The 20,596-nt window shown below is 45.1% G+C and overlaps 1 protein-coding gene across 5 annotated transcripts in view; it reads left to right on the plus strand.

Moving 5' to 3' along the window:
* Positions 1 to 18,585, plus strand: part of LOC129333178 (uncharacterized) — a 67,020-nt gene extending 48,435 nt beyond the window's left edge. For 3 of the 5 annotated variants that reach the window (XM_054984651.1, XM_054984653.1, XM_054984652.1), the window contains exons 3-7: positions 106 to 146; positions 964 to 1,788; positions 3,280 to 3,460; positions 8,621 to 8,768; positions 15,149 to 18,585. In XM_054984651.1, the coding sequence (XP_054840626.1) occupies positions 106 to 146; positions 964 to 1,788; positions 3,280 to 3,460; positions 8,621 to 8,768; positions 15,149 to 15,453 (1,500 nt within the window). In that variant the 3' untranslated portion in view covers positions 15,454 to 18,585. Of the gene's footprint in view, positions 1 to 105; positions 151 to 963; positions 1,789 to 3,279; positions 3,461 to 8,620; positions 8,769 to 15,148 lie in introns of all 5 variants that reach the window. The other 2 variants (XR_008597403.1, XM_054984655.1) reach the window with 2 other exon arrangements.
* Positions 18,586 to 20,596: the final 2,011 nt, after the last annotated feature.

Below are 20,596 nucleotides of genomic sequence, written 5' to 3' on the forward strand. Positions count from 1 at the left end.
TTTCTGTACATAACCGTCTCGCGCACCGTGTTTAGCCCAAGGCTCCAAGGAAGTGTCATTCCTCTTGCAGACTAGCAGCCCTTTCTCTGTTTCTGCTCCCCACAGCTTCTCTCGAGCGTCTGCCACGCCATCCAGTCGGGACATCTGTAGGTAAAGTATTGGTTGTGTTGTTGTTGTTGTAGTGAAACATCACTTCCTGCATCGCACCTTTTATAATACCAAAGGTTGCGTACTTTTACCGTGGAGGGTCTAGACATTTTGGAAGGGGAATGTTTTCAGCTTCCAGTGTGCCACCATTTGGCAAACACGGATATTAGAAGCAGCCTGTATGTGGGAGTTCCCCCCCCCCCCCAGCAAAACAGAACTCCAGAAGAAAGTGGTTTGAGAGTCTGGCACTAAGAGCCAAGTGAGACGCTTCAGCAGCGCAGGCAGCTCCTTACAAAGCAGGTCATCATGCCCCTTTGCCGTAAGGGGAGGGGGGCCTTAAAGCATGGGGGGCTGCAGGCTCCGTGCCCCTTCCCCTTGGCTGTTCTCTCCCAGCAAGATCACTTCGGGGCTCAGAGACCTGCCAGGAGTGAAATGACCGGGGGGGGGGGGCAGGCAGCTGTTTTGGAGGGAACCAGTCTTGCCCACCCAGGATTTTTTTCAGGGAGTAAGTGCCAGTACAAAATGCAGGCACCTTTTGGGCAGAGAGGGGAGAATATCGTGAGTAGGGGCACCTCTGTTTCGAGGGGGGAAGCACTGTGCTCACCCAGTAGGGATATTGGCCTGGTCACATAATAATGCGTGCATCGTCCAGCCGTACTGACAGCCTGCACAACGCAGCTCTTTTGGACGCCGCTTCTGTTCTGCTTGCTGTTTGGCATTCCCCACTCGCTGAAATTGAAATCACTCACAAACCTGTGCGTTCTTTTTATCCTTATTTGTAATGTCTGTGCTTTTGTTTTGTTGTTATGCATGCAGTTCCAGTGCAGTGTGTTATGAATGTTGTCATCACAGTCCAGTGCAGTCTGCTGTTGTGTTGAAAAGTCCAGTCTGCCAGAATTCTCTGTCCCCAGGGACTCCTGTGACAGTAATCTTTCAGGATCCGGCGCAGGCTCCCAAGAGGCATCTTCATGGCCAGGACTGGGTCCTTGCTGTCAAGTGCAATCATGGGGAAACCACCCGATCCCTGAAATTCTCCAAGTCCCTCAACGACATGGACCAGAGTACAGTTGGAAGCTTTAGCTATGCGGATCAGACGTGTCCAGAAGACAAACTGACACTAAACCAGGAGCCGTATTTAAGGCTTACCAAATGCTACCCCATGGAGAAGAAACCGCTGAGCTTCAGACCCTTTTCTCTGAATCGTGCCAGACCCTCTTACTTCCAGTCGCTCACCACCCTTTACTTGAGCCCTTCTGGGGCTAGTGACACGCAAAGTGCAGTAAACATCCCCCTTCTGGACGACAAGCGTGACCACGAAATGTTTCGGAGCGTGAAGCTGCTGCGCTACCTTTTCTCCTTCTCTCGTAACTCCAGTGCAGGTGGTCATGAGCTGGAGAACCACTCAGGCCACCTCCGGTCCGAGAAGTCCTCCAGCGTGCTGATCGAGAGCGCCGGTTTCTGCTCAGACGACATGGGGGATGACGACGTCTTTGAGGAGGGGGCCTCGGGGAGGCTGGAGGCTTGTGAGCTGCGGGCGCCACTTTGCTCGGTTGAAAAGGATAGTGACCTGGACTGCCCTTCCCCGTTGTCCGAGAAGTGCCCCCCTCTCTCCCCTGTGTCTGTGTCTGGGGATGCATGCAGGTTGGTTGAAGAACCGCCGCCTTCCTCTAACTCCTGCTTGCTTCAGTACGTCCAGTATTACAAAGAGGCCGCCGTGTTTTCCTCCCCTTCCCACTGCTGAAGCCTTCTGTGATTTCAGAGTGTCACTCCTGGAGGTGGGGAAACCATCAGGAATGATGTGGGGGGCGGGGGCGGTGGGGGGGGGGGCTGCAGCTGGAGGCACGTCACCACTAGCCATGGTGAGAAGCCGTTGCCTGTGGGCTGCAGATGAGTCTCTTCTCACGTTCTTCGGCTTGCCCCCTCCCATCTCCTTGCCCGCTTTCTTCTTGTCCCTGCTCGCCTTCTTGGCCTTGCCTGCCCTGTGAGAGACTTGCTGGGCTTTGACAGCTTTTGTGTGTCGCTTGTGCATTTCTGTTAATCCTGTGAGCATCGCTTGTTTCGTCCGTCTTTTGGGCTCTGCGCTGGTGGCCCACGCAGAGGCTGTCTGTCTTTTGCCATGCTGTCCCCGTCTTCCGCTGCATGCCTCCCTGTTTGGGGCAGTGGTTGTACTTTCTTGCTCTGGTGGTCAGGAGTCTGGGGGTGATTCTGGATGCCTCCTTATCAACGGAGGCCCAGATCACGGTGGTTGCTAGATTTGCCGTTTTCCACCTGCATCAGATCAAGCAACTTGTGCCTTACCTTTCAACCGGTGATCTAAAGACAGTGATCCAAGCAACGGTCACCTCCAGACTAGGTTACTGTAACTTGCTCTATGCAGGGCTTCCCTTGGGCCTGGTCCGGAAATTGCAACGGGTCCAGAATGCGGCTACGCATATCCTTACAAGGATGCTGCATGGGGCGCCTGTAACACCTGTTTTGCATCACCTGCACTGGCTTCCTGTGGAGTTCCAGATTAGGTTCAAGGTGCTGGTTTTAACCTACAGACGCCCTTAGCGGACTGGGACCAGCGTATCTGCGGAAGTGTCTCTCAGCATACATTTCCCAGAGACTACTTAGATTAGCTGATAACTCTTGGGGGTCCTTGGCCCCAAGGATGCTTGCCTGGCCACAACCAGGACCGGGGCCTTCTCGGTCCTGGCACCCACCTGGTGGAACTCTCTGCCTGCAGAAACCAGAGCCCAGCGGGATTTATCGTCTTTCTCCCAGGCCTGTAAGACAGAGATGTTCCGCCAGGCATAGGGTTGCGGTTGGAGCCTGAGGGAGCTCCCTTGCGAGTCTCCTGTTGAGAGGGGAATGAAAAACCCCTCCCCCCCCGTTGTCTGCCGACTCACTCAATGTGTACCATCCCCCGTCCCACGGATGGATTGGATTGGGTTGGCATATGGGCCGCTGTGCAGAATTGCTGCTTTCTTGTGCTGAATTTTATGTATTTTATGCTTGTAAATATGTTTTAATGTGGCTTTTACACTTCTTGTCACTCGCTCTGAGCCCGCTTGTGGGGAGAGCGGGTAAAAATCCAATAAAATAATAAATAAAATATTTAACTAATGACCTTCGTTGCTTGTGCCATAGGATATGCCACTGTGAAGGAGACGAAGAGAGTCCTCTAATCACTCCGTGCCGCTGCACGGGGAGCCTTCACTTTGTCCATCAGGCGTGCCTGCAGCAGTGGATCAAGAGCTCAGACACGCGGTGCTGCGAACTCTGCAAATATGAATTCATCATGGAAACCAAAATGAAACCTTTACGAAAAGTAGGTGCAGGGAAATGGTTGCCGACTGGCTTTAATTCCTAAGAACATGAGATATCACTGCTTCTTTGTCAGCTCCCGGGGCCCTTTCACGCATATGTTAGCAGATACATGCTACACATTATTCAGTGCCGTACAACTTCTTTTTAAACTATGAGTCCAGATCTGAAAGAAGCACTTCAGGAATTGAAAGGTGTCATCTTGAAAGCATAGGGGCCCAATCCTGCAGTGGACTACAGGGTGACTCCCCCCCCCCCATGTAGTTTTGAAAAGTTAAAAAACAAGCTTTAAAATGGTACCGTGTCTCTCGCTGTGGCAGACTCGAAGATGGGCTGTTTGTCTAGGTTTGCCCGTATTCTTAGTGACTTGTCAAGGAGGAAAACAGATTGATTGGAATAACTTGAAACAAAAAAGGTCTCTCATTCCCTATGTTAGCGATAATGTCTTGGAAATTCAACACTTTTTCATTTTCTACCAATGCTTCTAGTACCAGTATATCCAAAATATTTTTTCTCCAGATTTACCAATAAAATGGTAAAAGTAGATAATTTTGAAAGGAAAAAATTTCTCCATTAACAGATTCTTTTGCTGATAAGGGATTATATATAAGTGAAAGCCCGCTTTCAAATCACCCCCCTATAAAAGGAACTTGATATAAATATCTGTCTGTCTTTGCTCTTTATAGTCTGTCTTTCTCCCTGAGACTCAAGTCAAATTACATAGCGCTTCAATGGCCTTTTGAGCATCTAGAAAAACATTTCACCTGTGATATTGTTCGTTTGCTTCCAATAAAACTGTGCTGTTCTGAATCAGTATGTTTTATTTATTTATTTATTCATTTATTTTATTTGCATGCCCTGCTTTTATCCCGCCCCGTACAGCAGATCAGGCTGACTGAGAACGAGTGGCTCAAGACTCCATGGCAGAGGAGGGGTGTGTGTGTGTGTGTGTGTGTGTGTTGAAACCTGGGTGTCCCAGGTCCTGATTTGGCACTCTTAACTGCTGTGCTACGTGGGACTTCGGTTTCCCTCCTTCCCTCCCCCTTGCAGCTTCTTCCTGGGAAATTCTGGCCAAGTTTCAAAAGCCATGAAGTAGCAAGTGGCTCGAATGATTTGTGTAGAAATTGCCACTGGGCCCAACCAAGTCACACAATTCATGTGGAGAACTGCCATTGGGCCCAGCCAAGGTGTGTGACATTGGGACGTCCAGTAGCCACCACTGCACCTGGGTGAGTTGCAAAAATTGCATGGTAACAGGTTGCTGAGTGGCTGCTGTTGGGCCAGGCCTCAATGAGTCCTCCCTTTGGGGGGGTGGGGGGAAGCAAGGGTGGACTGGAAGGACAAAATAGCCCTGGAAAGGGCCCTGTCCCGGCCTTCCCCCTGCTTTTTACGGACATACACAAAGATTTAAACTCTGACAGTGGTTTTGTGGTTGACTAGCAACCTGCACCATGTCCACTAAGACCTCCTTTCTGAAAGGCACAAGTGTTGCTTCTGCTATGGGGAGGTTCACCTGACAGGGTCTGGACCTAGTTGGCCTAGGATAGCCTGATCTCATGAGATCTTGGAAGCTCTGCTGGGTTGGCCCTGGTTAGTACTTGAAGAGAACCAAGTAAGTCCAGGCCGCCATATTAGTTTGGATATCAGATTGGATTATAAATCCAAACAGAAGACATAAAGTTGGAGACAACAGATACCAAGGAAGGAATTCAAAACTATTTATGGGTAAAGAAATAATCATTAAAAACTATCCAAATGCAAGATGGTACCCATATTTTGAGAGGTGGACTACTAAAAATATAGTTCCAATTCAGAAACAGATTAAGTCCATCAGTTTTGCCATTGACATCACCAGTAGATGCCTATTATGATGCTATTTCAAGAAATAAAATAGATTATATAAACTATGTATATATGATGGATAAACAAGAAATATAAAAGCATGTCAAGAAATTCATGTTCAAGGAAAAAACATCCCATGGCTGATGTATTGTCAAATGAGTGTCCAAATTCAAAGAGCGGAAACAGCGTTTGAACAAATAATCAGTGGAGATTCACATCACTTATTAGGAGAAGCCTGTAAACTTCGACTGCAATCTGCCACAGAATCAAAACAAGTTAGGAATTGTATGATAAAAATGGATGCAAAATCTTGGAGAAAGTGTCTCTGTAGGTCGATGGGAAAATTTATGGACAAAAGAAATCAAATTTACAGACTGTCAAATGTTAAGAGAGAACTGGTACAAAATGTTTTTAGGTGGCATATGACTCCCAGTAAGGATTATAGTGGAAGGTGCTGGAAATGCGGATGTACGGATGCAACATGGACATGGAAGAAGGCAAGAAGATACTGGATAAAAATTCATGAAGAGACGCAACAGATATTCAATTTTCACTTTGTGCTGAATCCTAAAAATATGTTATTAAATATAGTACCTAGTAATATCGCAAAAGTACATAGTGAACTTTTAAAATAAATTGTGATGGCGGCGAGGGTAGTATATGCAACAAAATGGAAGGCAGATTCTTGTCTGGATGCGTCTGATAGGGCCAAGCTACAAGTGACGAATGACACTTGAACGGCAAGTGTATTTCTCCCTGTTCACTTGCCCTCCACTCAATCCACTTGCCGTTCAAGTGTCATTCGTCACGTGTAGCTTGGCCCTGAGTGGATGAACAAATGGTGTGAGTCTGCAGCTATGGCGACATTAACTTCCTAGATGCATAACAGACCGATCTTAGAATTTGAGGGGAAATGGAATGTCCTTTTTGACTATGTAGCTGGTAATTACGATGAACTAAGTAATTTTTATGGAAGCAGACTAATTAGAAAATTAAAATGTTGAATATAAAATATTGAGTAATACTGAATATAAAATGCTGAGTATAAAGTAAGTAAGGAGATGAAAGGGAGCCACCTGGGCTCTGAGAAGGAGCAGGGAAGGGAGCTGCTAGAGCGGAGGGTCTTTTAGTGTTGCCTTCCTTAACTGCTGGGGGAATTTGCTGAGGTTACTGTGTGGGAGGACAGTGTTTCGGGCTGTGAGAGTGTAGAGCCTGCTTTAAAGTGGTGCCAGTTGGAGTTGGTGTTTCTGTTTGTCTCTTTTGCCTGAGTTGGAGCTGATTGTAAAGGGGGATTGTTACTAATTGGAGAGTGCCTGTTTTGCCTGGGGCTAACTGCTGGCCCCACCCTCTACCGTGGGCCAAGCTACAAGTGACAAATGACACTTGAATGGCAAGTGTATTTCTCCCTGTTCACTTGCCCTCCACTCAATCCACTTGCCAGGCAAGTGTCTTTCGTCATGTGTAGCTTGGCCCTGAGTGAGCCTTGTTCGAATTAGGCTCCTCCTCACCAGAGGCACATCACAGCCATCTGGGCTCTGGGAAGGAGAAGGAAAGGGAGCTGCAGCTAGAAGAGTCCTCTTGGAATATACTTGGAAGGCAATGATGTCGACAGAAGGCCCCTTTCCAGTCACCTGCATGGACTGTGCCATGTTTGTTTTCCTCCCGGAAGAGAAGATGGACTTCACTTGTCCAAAGTGTAAGCTGGTCAGGCTTTTGGCTTTTGGAGGAGAGGATCACCACCCTTCAGGAAATCAAGGAAGGGGAGGATTTTATTGAGAAGAGCCTGGGGGCTCTGCACAAGCATGAAGAAATAAATCCAAGAGAAGAAGGAAGAGTTTATCTCCCTTTTCAGCCTCCTCTCAGTTCTGTAGTACAAACCGGAAGACGTGGACTAAGGCAATGCTCTGGTCCACTGGAGCTCAAGAATCGTTTTGAGGTGCTTGAGATGGTGACAGAGATGAGAGTGGAAGGAGAGCCACAAAAACCCATTCTACAGTCCCTCTATTGGCTACCTATCAGTAACCAAGCCCAATTCAAGTTATAGGACATCACCTACAAAGCTCTTCTCAAGCTTGGTCCATCATATCTACAAGACCGCCTCTCTCCCTATATTCCGTCATGGCAGCTTTCCTCATCTGCACGGGGCTTTCTGTAGGTGCCACCTCACACATGGGGAAAAAACAACAGCTGCCCGTACACACACGTTCTCTGCGTGTCTGCCTGAAGAGGTTGAGAAAGCTCCCCCTCTCCTGGCCTTCCGTAAACAATGCAAAACCAAATTGTTCAGGAGGGCTTTTTACCCAGATGGGAGGGCTGTACTATAAGGAAGTGGTCTCCAGAGAGGCATCAGTGAAGGGATAGGGAGGGACCTCAGACTCCACTACGATTGCTATAAGTAGGATCCTATTGGGTCGTTCCGATGTTGTTTACTGTGTCAGTCATGGGATTGCTTCATTGCTGTTTCAACATTTCTTCAGCTCTGTATTGGATTTCTGCTGGTTTTTAAATCTGCAGATTTGCATGCATGTACCCGTTACATGTTTATTGAAATGTCTTTGATACTGATTGTACTGACTCACACTGTGTAATCCCCCTTGAGGCTCAGGGAGAAAGGCAGAGTATAAATAGTGTAAATAAATAAATAAATAAAAGCCTGTACAAACTGAAAAGATATACGGTTGGTATCCATAACAGAATTTAAACCCCTGGCTGTTAGGTAAAGAGCTTTCTAAATGTATGTGGCTTCAAGGTCCCCCTTCTCATGCTGCACGGGAGGCTGTTCTGCCCCAGGAGGCCCGAGGGGGAGGGCAGGCTCAGCCATCCCAGCATGGAGGCCGATAATTCATATTTCAGAGGGGAATTTAAAAAACCTTCAATATACTGGCTGCCAATGAACATGTGGTCTGTGAAATGTGTCTATCCTGTTGTCATTTAAGCGCCATTTCCTTGCTTTTGACGTGTCAGTTGTCTGAACGAGGCTTCTCTTTCCCTTTGAATGGAGTGTTTGACATTCATTTTGTAAAGTTAACAAGTTTCATTCTCTCCTCAAGGAAAAAAGGGAACTGTTACAATAGTAGTAGGAAATACGTGATAACCCGTTGAGAACTCTGGGAATTAACAGCAGCATCGTAAGCAGAGTTAAGTCAGTGGGTTTACAGATGCGTAACTGTGCTTAGAATCGCACACGCGGAGGTCACGAAACTTGCTGCTGAATTGTGAAGAACAGTCCGCCCTGATCCGTGGATGTTGATTCCTGCCGAGGGGAGGTGTGCTTCCCAACTCTTGGGTACGACCTAACCTCTTGATCTGGATTTCTTCCTAGTGGGAGAAGCTGCAGATGACGGCCAGCGAGCAGCGGAAGATCATGTGCTCCGTGACTTTCCACGTCATTGCTATCACTTGCGTGGTGTGGTCTCTCTATGTCCTTATAGACCGGACTGCTGAAGAGATTAAACATGGGCAGTCGACTGGTATGTGATTTTGCTTTGGGGGACGTGCAATTTCTTTTTTTCTTTGTTTATTTTTGTTTAAGCCACCGTACCTTGAGGGAACAATGACAGAAAAGCTTTGCACTAGCCCAGGGGCGACCCCTGGCCCACTTGCTGACCAGTGGCACTCCAGACCGTTTTGCTTGGCTCTCGGGGCCAGATCCCCACCCAAGCAACCCAAGCACGTGTAGCACTGCTGGGGTCAGCAGCAAGGGAGAGAACTGCAGACGTGGCTTGTGCCCGTCATCTACTCCCAGACCTGCACAGCTGCTAGCCACGCTCAAGGCAAATCCCAGATATTTCGAGGCTCTGCCTAGTTGCCCCAGCTCCTGTTACAGTCGTGCAAGCTACCTCTGGAGTGGTTTATCACAGCTTTGCAATTTGGATCTCTCATGTTCCAAGGATATCAAGCTTACCTGTTGGCCCTACTTGTTACCACACACCACACTTCAGATGGCAAGACCAAACAAGCGTGGTGCATATAGAGACTCTCTGGAACATTCAGTATATAAGAAAGTTTAATAAATAAATAAAAAGAATACAAAAGATTTTCTTCTAACATTTACTCTGAACAAAGAAAAGGTGAAAACATGCAGTCTGTGTTCCCTACCCTCAGAACTTATCCTAAACCATTTTCAATGAGGGCAGATTAGCTAAGGTAATTAGTATTACCTTAGTTCTCATGGCTGGGTCTTCTTCCCATTGTTGTTTGCCACGTGGAGAAGATGTAGCCACAAGGTGAAGCACAGACCTTCATGACTTGTGCTCCCTTGGTGAGAAACTGGAAGGTAACAGCAAGAGAGCCTGCTCCCCCATGGCCTGAAAATGTATAATCTGCGCAGGGGATTCCATTCCATTTTGGGATCATTTTAATCCTCCTGCCTTAAGAGAAAGAGAAGACATTCAAGCAATGTTGCCGTTTCCCTCTCTGTCTGCTTTGAGTGTGACGTACTAGCAGGGTGTGTGTGTGTGGGGGGGGTCAACCATTGTTCTGCCCCCCTCACAGTCATTGGCATAACCAAGAACTTCAGTGCTGTGATCTTGGAGCCTGATGGGTTCTTTTTGCACCCCCCTTCTTTCCGCCAGCTACTAGTTTTTAGCTCATGGACAGAGTGTGGTCACAATAATCGGAATATTGAGGTGAATTCTTGGGTGGGGATTTTTCCACAGGAAGAGAAGTGCTTCTGCAGATATGAGGATTCAAGGCCATATGTGATAGCTAGTGCCTTGGACTGAGCCCCGTAACTGAAGGATAAAAGGAAGTACTTCTTCACCCAAAGGGTGATTAACACATGGAATTCACTGCCTCAGGAGGTGGTGGCAACTTCAAGCATAGACAGCGTCAAGAGGGGACTGGATAAACATATGGAGCAGAGGTCCATCAGTGGCTATTAGCCACAAGGTACAGATGGGGCTCTCTGTCTAGGGCAGTGAGGCTCTGTATTCTTGGTGTTGGGGTGGGGGGAATCAGTGGGATTCTAGTGTCCCTTCCCCACTGGCAGACCTCCTGATGACACCTGATTTTTGGCCACTGTGTGACACAGAGTGTTGGACTGGATGGGCCATTGGCCTGATCCAACATGGCTTCTCTTATATTCTCTTATGTTCTTAAGCCAACGGAGTGACTGCAGAATGGGTGCAATATGTATGCTCTACCTAGCTCATGTTAATAGCTGAGCAGTGGCATTTTGTACCAACTGGAGTGTCCGGGGTAGACCTATGTAGAGTCCATCACAATACTCTAGTCTCTGTATTATCGTGGCATGGATTCATGTGGCTAGATTGGTCAAGTCTAGGTAGAGGGCCATCTTCCAGGCTAAACAGAGTAGGAAGAAAGCCATTTTTGCAGTTGCAGTAGTTTGCCTCTACAGCATTAATGCTGGGTTTAGTAACATAAAGGCTCTTAACTGAGTCAGCAAGGGTCAGCTGAACTCCCTTGAAAGTGGGAAGCACAAGGTCCTTCAGGACCCCAACCAGCAGTACCTCGGGATTCAGTTTGATCACTCCTGTTAGCCACTTAACCACAGCAAGATTGGCGGTCTTGCTCAAGACCTCTACCACATCACCAGGAGATTGGGATAGAGAAATACAGGGGTGGGTGTCATCAGTATATTGATGGCAACCAATTCAAGAATTACAAATTATTTCTCCTAAGGGCTTAAAGATAAGATTGCACCCTGTGGAACCTCACAGAACATATGTCCCATTGATGATAGTTGGTCTCCCATAGCAACCCTTTGTGGATGATCCATAAGGAATTATTGAAACAAATATCGGGCAAGCCCCTGATACCCACTTCTGCCTTCAGTGTGCCAGTAAGCTAGCATGGCCTACTTACTGCACCAGAGGTTGCAGATAAATCCAGTAGGAACAGTAGAGAGACGTGGCCTTTGTCTATATCGAGAGAGAGATTATCAGCGCCGCTAGTGCCATCTCTCTCCTGTAGCCTCACCAGAAACCAGAGCAAATGAGTTATCCAGGAAAGCCTTGAGTTGGTCCACCACCACCACCCTCGATCCCCTTGTCTAGAAAGGGCAGATTAGAGAAAGGGAGGAAATTGGCTACATCGCTTTTCCATAGGGATTTTTTTAAGTAGAGAAGGATAACTGCCTCGTTGAGTGGCCAAGAGAAACTGCCCTGAACCAGTGACAGATTTTTGATGGACATCAAGGACTTGTTAATATGGTCCTTTCATGATTTCAGCCACCAGGGTGGACAAGGATCCAGAGCGCAAGGGGTTGCCTTCACAGATCCCAGGGTTTTTCCAACGTACATTGTGGTAACTGGGTCAAAGTGGTCCATACATGGTGGACTAGTCATTTCTTCTCTTGGAGGGTGTTTCTCTGCCTGAGCCACGTTTCAACCAACATCCCCATCAGAACATGCTGAAAAGAGATTTTATCAGAAAAACATTTTGCAAAAGCATCACAAAATTTCCTGTTCGAGAAGCAGTAGAAGCTCCAATTTAGGAGTTAGTAAATACCAAGGTACCTTAAACAATTGGGATGGTTGTGAACTAGCTGATAATAGAGAAGTGAAATTTCTTTGCTGCTGTTACCACTGTTTCATAGCATGTATGTGTGTTGTGTGCAGTCAAGTTGCCGCCGACCTATGGCAATCCTATGAATGAAAGCCCTCCAAAATGCCCTCTCATTCACAGGCTTGCTCAGATCCTGCAAACTGGAGGACATGGCTTCTTTTATGGAGTCCAGCCATCTCGTTTTAGGTCTTCCTCTTTTCCTACTGCCTTCCACTTTCCCCAGCATTATTGACTTTTGATAGCATAGTCTGTCATATTCAGTACAAGTTTTCTGCCAGAGTCACTCTAGACTTCTTGCAGCCCTTTTCATTTCACTAAGCTCTGTGGTAAACCATGGGGCTGGATTTTACCCCAAGGGTGAGAAAGGTCCACAAAGAGCAACCTCATAGATAGCTTTATGGAGCTTGGCATTCCAAACTCCCACCACAGCCACAAGGGAGCATTCTGGACTCCTGTGCAATCCATGACTCCGCACAGACGGATCATTCTAACTCGCCTATTTTCCTTGTGGGAGCCACATTCAGACTTGTCTTCAGCAGATAGGGGTCAGAGCAAACCTCCATCTCCCCAAATCAGACCTTCCCTCAAGGGCTCAGTTCATAAGATTCGTTTCAAGGCCGTGTGACCTTTGTCTGATGTTCTCCTTATCCTCTCTTCACCACACTCCTCCTCTGTTCCATTACCTTCTTCTTTATGGTGCATAAAATGTGAAATTCTTCTACTGCGTCACTCTTTCTGTATCACGTGGTCCTCTTTCTTCCTTCAGTTCCATCCACACAAGGATTGATGGCCACTAGGCCTTGTTTTCCCCTCTTTTTCTGCTGCCTGTGCTGGGAAAGGAGAAGTTAGCTTGACCTCCAATGCAGTTCTTCTGAAAAATCTTTCTAGGCTGACATCAGTCAACATGTTGAAACCTCTGCCTTTGTACTTGCATGCAGTCCCAGGACAGCACGCATTCTGCACGTGTTGAAGAAACACAGAGTGGTTTTCGGGATCTGAAAATCGTTAGTTTCTATTTTTGATGACCCCTCCCCCCCCCCAAAAAAAACCCTGAGCATGGGTGTGATGTAGTTGGCTGACTTGGCCATGGAGGGCTGGGCTTTGGGTTTAGCTGGGAAGTTCCCTGGACTTTTGGCCCGTTACTGTGTCTTAGCCTACCCTGCAGTCTTACGAGGATAAAAGGGAATAACTCCCTGAGCTGCTAGAGGAGGAACAGGATAGATAAGGACCACGGAAGCCTAGAAGTTCTACTCTGCATCTGGGCATCTTGAGGCTGGGCTTCCCGTTGAGTCACGGCGTGACCCTGCAGAATTAAGTTTCCTAGTGTTATCTCGGGGTTTTAAAAATGGGCTTAGGGAGCATTTGTTAGTTTGTTTATTGTTTACAGTCAACAGCCATTAAGAACCATCAATAACAGTTACAACAGTCCTACGTTCCAGTATATAAAATACGAGATATAAAAATACATCACAGAATTTAAAATACGTATTTAAAAGCATTAATATCCTACTAAAAGGGAGGGAGCAATAGGTCTCTATGTATGACGTTGCGTGCTGCGAGCTTTTATCATATAAGCACAGAACTTGGCTATAAGCCTGGAGGTAGTTGGATTTGCATCTATTAAATGTTCCTCCAAGCAGGGAGTAAGCTGAGAGTTGCACTTGGAAACTTGAGCTCTCTTTCCAGTGCATCAGTAGGGATGGGGGAGGGGCTGTGGCTCAGTGCCTTTCTTGTAAACGGACGTAGGTTTAATCAGGGCTTTTTTCTGGGGAAAAAGGTGGCGGAACTCAGTGGGTTGCCCTCGGAGAAAATGGTCACATGGCTGGTGGCCCCGCCCCCTGATCTCCAGACAGAGGGGGGTTTAGATTGCCCTCCTCGCGGAGGGCAATCTCAACTCCCCTCTGTCTGGAGATCAGGGGGCAGGGCCACCAGCCATGTGACCATTTCCAAGAGATTCCGGAACTCCGTTCCACCACGTTCCCGCTGAAAAAAAGCCCTGGGTTTAATCCTTGACAGCATCTCCAGTTTGTATGATCAGTTAGCACAGAAGTCCCCCACCTTTGTGGCCCCCAACCCACAAGTTCAGATTTACTTAGCATGCGGACCCAATTGAAGGAAAGCAGCACATTCACAAATCATTAAAACTGCAAGATCCTGGGACCCACTTTCACAGGCTTCACAAAGCCACTTTTAGGTCAGGAGGATCCCACAGGTTAGGAAATACTCGAGTTAGCAGTTGTCATGACCCCTTTCCATACTGCCTCCTAACATAACCCTCTCGTCCTCAGGTCTAGGGGATCAGCAGGTAAGGCAGTCACAATTCACCGCCCATCTAGTCTCTGTTAATCAGGTTGAGAGCCCTGACCTTACTATGCCCAGAGACTTCACCAGACAGGGCAGCCAGTTCAATAAATTGACAACCACTCGCCCAGCTACTGCCCAGGGCTATTGGAGTAGGGGAAATCAATATTTATTGCCCTTATATGCTGACACCATCTATTTCATTAGGTATCTTGGTTGTGACTAGAATGACGTTTACCCTGAGCCAACGTAGGAACGAGTGAGTCAGACACCGTGATACATTGTTCTTAGTATGAGAACTCATAATCCCAAACTCTCATAACAGTGGAGCGTTACAATGTAACCACCGTCAGCAGCCAGATATTCCCGCTGCTGCCCACACAAGCTCAGAGAATCCTTTCTTCTCTCTAAACATTCTAACAGATCTTGGCTGACAGCCTGGCCCCAACATTTCATCAACTCCCATTGGTTGCCTCTGGGAGAGGCAGAACTGGAGCTGTCTGTCATAGCAGTCCTGCACTTGACACCCAATCAGAGAAGACCTTTCTGACCTTGAGAGACCAGTGGCCTGACTCCATATAAGGCAGCTTCATGTTTGTGTACCATGCAATAAACACCCTGACAAACAGCGAGTAAAAGATCTCATTTGGCTTGGCCAAAATAAGCTTAAAAATCTACAGGGCAAAACCTAGTGAAATTTCACAGTCCTAAAGGAAGCAAATCTTCAGTGCTTTGTGTATTTTCTTGCTACTCCCACAGATTTCAGGAGCTGAATGATTTCATCCCAGATACGTAACGTTCCTGAGTCTGCATTATTTATATACAAGTCACAGAATTCATGTTGTCTTGGTGCAGAATTGTTTCAGGGGAATCCTGTTACATGCTTGTGTAATGTTTGTAGACCTGAATCTAAAGCTGCTCTAATCCTTGGATGTGAAGATTTTGGTTATTGAACTTGTATTTAACAGATGCAGAGTAGGCCAACTTTTTTTTAAAAAAAAAAACCTTTTCTTTTCTCCAGGGATTCTTGAGTGGCCATTTTGGACTAAACTGGTAGTGGTGGCTATTGGTTTCACTGGAGGACTTCTGTTCATGTATATTCAGTGCAAAGTCTACATACAGCTATGGAAAAGACTTAAGGCTTATAACCGTGTAATATATGTACAAAACTATCCAGAAAGTAACAAAAAGAGTACATTTGAAAAATCTGCAATAACTGAGCCAAACACTGAAAACAAAGATGTGCTTGGATGTCACCATGCAGAGACGAACGGTTCATACTATACAGAGCATGAAGACTACAGAACAGATGTTTTCCACGTCTGATTCTTATACTTGAAGATCTGCCCAAGTGTCATCTACCCTGCTCAGCTATTCAAAATCAGCTGAGGTCTACCAGGTGAACTTTTTTTCTTCCCTTCTGTACACCTAAACATAAATATATCATTACTGCAAGTTGCCTTGAAACAAGAAATGATAGGTTTCATGATAAGGGATGTATGTCAGACAGAAGGTCATTTGTCTGTCCATGCTAAACAACTGCCACATTTTGGACTTTTTCAAAACTACCCCCAAATATTCCCGAATTCTTTCAAAAACATGAAATAGTTGGAAGAATTGCTTCAATCACTACAGGAAGTATTTGTGAGATAAATAATCCACTGAGCCATTTCATACAAGGTGTCCTTTGCTGGGCTATATTGTTTCAATTTCTGTGTCCATATGGTGTGGGTGTGGGCTTGTGTACGCATCCTGCACCTAGGAAACTTGCACGGCTGGGGGAAGATCCTTTCTGTTAAACTACACCATCCCACACGGAGAGTCTCTAGTTGCACTACTCAGGGCCAGAATTGATCTTCCGTGGAGGGGGGAGAGACCTGGATCAGGGAATGACACAGCAGGGGGTGGGGGTGGGGGTGGGGTGGGGGTTACCAGGCTGCTTTCCTGATCCAGGTCCCCCTGCATAGACGGCTCCTTTGTCAGCCTAAACTGCCGCTCTCTTAACATCTGTAACACAGCGAGAGAGAGATTTCACATGTTCCAGCTTTAAATCCACCCTGTTCCTAGTATTACAGCAACCTTGTTCTAAAAGTGACTCGAAAATCATAGAACATTTCCAATTCATTTTTATTCTAGAATACATTTATGAACTTACAATAGAATTATTCCATAATAAAATGAAAATAATCTGATTTTAACACATTCGTTCGAATTTTTACCAAAGACCCACTTCTAACATAGACCCTAACTAGTTGCCTTGTTTTTTAATGTCACAGTCTGTATTAAGTTCATAAAAATTGTAAGCATAGCACTGAATGCTTTCTTGAATTTTTTTTCCTAGGGTCATATTTTTCAAGGACGTGTCTTTTGTAACACAGAATAATGGATGTAACTACAGATTAAGTGTTTAAATATGTAAAATGGTTTCAGTGTTCCGATTTGCTTGTTTTAAGAGTTAAGATTCAGCTAAAAGACCATTGTCCATCCCTAATATAAATTTAATTAGTTGTACATAGCAGAACAGACCACTTTGGTTGCAATACCATCTGTGTAGGTCATCTTTCATTTTTGTCTGAGAATTTCAATATGAAGTTTTACAAGCACTGATGAAGAACATGCAATCAATTTTTTAAAATATGGGACACTGAAATGTTTGTATGTTGTCATAGTGGTGGTGGTTCTTAATTAAAGTTTTTACAGGTAACTCAAACTCTGCCTAAAAGGGCTATTAAAACCCATTAAATGGTCTCTAGGCTCCTATTTAAAATGTGTGCATCTTAATACATATTTAAAAATAAGCAGGGGGGGTGGAATTAAAGGAAAAAAACAAGACAAGAAAGAAAAAGAAATATCAGTATAATTATACAAAATACTGTCTTTCCAAAATTAGGATCCTTTACCATGTCTGAAAAGTATTTGATTTATATGGGCCCACTAAATTTTAACACCCCTTAAAAAAATTAGCTTTGATTTTCCAATATAATGCTGCAAATCAAAGTTCATCTAACAAAGACAAACAACATGAATTGCTATACTAGACCCTCAAAATTGAATTGTGAAAACTTGATGATGGTTTGTTACTCTAGATTTTAATCATAAAAACGGAGGGACTTGATTTTGAAATAGACTTTTGGAAGGGCTTGTACGGACATCACAGGGAATTCGCTTTTTGTGCATGTGCTAGGTCCTTCACTTGTCTGGAACTAGGACACCAGCTTGGAAAATGCGGTAATTTGTTGACTACAACTTGACTGTCCTTCTCTTCCATTTTGTATCTGGAGGTACCGTGATACCTCATCCTTTTACAATACACGCAGGCTAACTATTTTTCTCCCAGACCTGCCCGTTTCACTTCGACTATCCTATGTCTCACGCATCCTAAAGTGCAATTATATGGACGTGTTCCTTTCTGTTATGCTGGAGCCCAAATAACTTGTTTTTCTGAGATAAATATCAGAAAATGAACTCAGGTTGGATAAAATATCAAGCCTCATATAAGCAAGGGCTGAACTTTTAATTCAGAAAGTGGACTTTTAAATTACTGACATTCTTCCCATCATTTCCGCTAAGGGCACTGCACCCCCGTTTCCTCTTTTTGAGCTTACGTGCATTGTCCAGATTCTTGTACATCTGCTTTTGGGAACAAAGGCTGAACAGCAAGATTAGTTACTAGAAGAAAGGCTGGAACGCCGTGTAAGATCTCAAGTACCACTCGCTACATCACCATCTTGCAATACAAGGATTTTTATTATGGCACAGCATCAGCTCCTGGGGCTGGGACTCTCGTGGTGCCCTCCCCCCCATGTGGCCCCCTCCGGTCCTGGGCGTTCAGTTTCTTCAATAATTTCCTCTGGTTCAGGTGCCCTTACTCCAGCCTAACCGGCATCTGAAGGTTTGGGCTTTGAAATCCATTTATCAACATGGGAGTTTACTTGAACATTGGCAAAATCTCTGGCTTAAGTTCACAAGTTCTGGATCGTTGCTTATTCAGGGACCCTAGTAAGAATACTCGCAAACAAGTTGCTGCTAGATATGCAGATATTTTCAGTGAGACATTTTAAAACTTTGATATTTGTCAGCATCTGGATAATCCAGTTAAATGCTGAAACATAGTCGTGTTTATAGGTTAACAACTGTTTGCAATTCACATTGTACTTAAACTTTTTGTAGCTAAGTTGTTGTATATTGCTTTACACTGGCATATAGTTAAACTTTCTATACGGCGTTTTACAGTCCAGAATTTTTGTGCTGTATAAAAATTCTAGTGACCTAGTTTTCACTCAGAGCTTCTCATTGTTGCAGTGTAGCGTTGCTGGGCAGTAGGGGCAGGTTTTTTAAAAACTGTACTTCTCAGTTGTGTTGAATGCAGAAGGTATTAACTGCAGCAATAAAGTGTTTTTATAAAATGCAAGTTGTGCAAAATGTTTTCTTGCCAATAAACTGAGACTAAATATTCTATTATTATACTTTTGGAATGAAAGAGAATCAGACATTCCCCCGCCCCCAACAATTACTTTCTCTTCAAGCTACTATATTAGTGCCATTTACATACCTAGTCTCTCCCTTCCTGCTGACAATGAAGTTGTAATGTAGCTAATATTATTTGGATTTCTATAGAAATGAATTTTACTTTGGGGTTTGGACTGTTCCAAAATCTCAACCTGTGGTCTATAAAAGTTTCCAGTAGAGAACTGATGGGGGGAGGGGGAACCAAAGGTGCTCCAGCCACACCCACCCAGGCTTTGAAGATGCTAACAGCCTCCAGAGCTGAAGGCAGTGAAATTGCCAGCTCATACCTGTGGCCTCATACAGGAGGGAAAGGGAGATTGGGAAACTCTAAAATGATAGAAAGCCTCTTCCTGGAGATTGCAGGAAAAGCTTCTTTGAAACCCCCCAGGGGGTGGCAAACAGGGGGAGGGTCTCTCGGGCTGATTCCATCTCAGCAGAAGGGGCTCTCACACCTGGGCTCATGCTTATGGCAGCCACTGCCAGAGGGAGGGGACAAAGGGTTGCAGATTTGAACAAAAGCTCAAAGATAATGGGAAGATTTTGGAACACAGTAAGTGAAAGAGCCTGCCTTAGAATAAGATCAGCTTGGGCACGTGCCGTGAGGGTAAGAATTCCATGTGCGCACCTTCCTTTTCGGATCCCTTGCTCAATCTGTTGCTGTGGTGAAAGTATGCATATGAATATTTTCCTTTTAAAATATTCTTTATAATTTTGAGTGCTGGTAGCTGGTCTCTGTACATTGACTTCCACCACTCAAACATACTGTTTAAACAGGGAAAAAGCACGGTGTATTAGCAAATTGCTAATTCCCTAGTGGTGTGCAAGTGCAGTAAGCAGTCCCTGTGGTACCCAGATGTTGGGTACCTACAAAAGCCAGGTGGTAGCAGTGGTGGTAGTGGGGTGGGTGGGTCAGGGAAACTGGGAGACGGGCATGTGGCCTGGTGGAGGCTTGGACAACCACTGGTACCCAGACACCTGGGAGGAAAAAATGGAGCTGTGCCTGAAGGTCAGTGGGTCTATTTCAATATATGATTTATGCCCACAACCAGTTCATACCAGTTTAAAACACATCTAACCAATTGAAACTGATCCAAACCAATTCAAAGCATTTTAAAACAGTTCAAACCTTAGAACAGGTCAAACGATTTCAAAATGGTTCATCTTTTTAGTCCACTTTACAAACCAGTTAAATTTAGATCAGTTTCTACCACTGGGAACCAGTTCATGCTAGTTTTGAACACCTGAAATCAGTTCAAACGACTTCATACCCATTCAAACCAATTTAGACTAATTTCCACCACTTTGAAACAATTCAGTCCAGTTCATATCAGTTCAAACAGTTCAGGACAGTTTTCAACTAGTTCAACCCTGTTCAAATCAATTTAAACCACTTTTGACCAGCTAAAAGAAGTTCAGTTCAATTCAGAACAGTTTAGAACAGGTTTAGTAATAACTACAACCAGGGAATTCAAACATAAACAGTAGATAGTTCTCAGCTTGCAATTCTACTGTTTATGTTTGAATTCAGCCAACCCACGAGGGATTCTCGGCTTCTGGGAGCTTTCATTACTACCCGGAATTTTTGAGCTAAGAGCTGCCTGCTGCCTGTGTACGAGTTTCATTGTAACAAAGTTAACCTTGGACTTATAAGGGACACTCCTATATATTGAATACTGCAAGTGTAATATGGGACTGATGACTTTATAATTAATGAGTCCTGTAATTGTTTTGTAATTATTGTGTAACATTGTAACATATATAAGCACTGGCACTTTATTACTAAATGTGATTAGACACACCTAGTAGTGTATGTGGGTTCTTAGGGCGATTCCCTGGTTGTAGTAAATAGAACAGGTTTAGACCAACAAATGAGTTCAAACCGGTTTCAACCAGTTCAGAGCAGCTGAAATCAGTTGAATCTACATCAAACCAGTGTAAACCAGTTGAAACCAGACCAGTC

The sequence above is a fragment of the Eublepharis macularius genome, chromosome 7, assembly GCF_028583425.1.
Source record: "Eublepharis macularius isolate TG4126 chromosome 7, MPM_Emac_v1.0, whole genome shotgun sequence".
Lineage (NCBI taxonomy): Eukaryota > Metazoa > Chordata > Lepidosauria > Squamata > Eublepharidae > Eublepharis > Eublepharis macularius.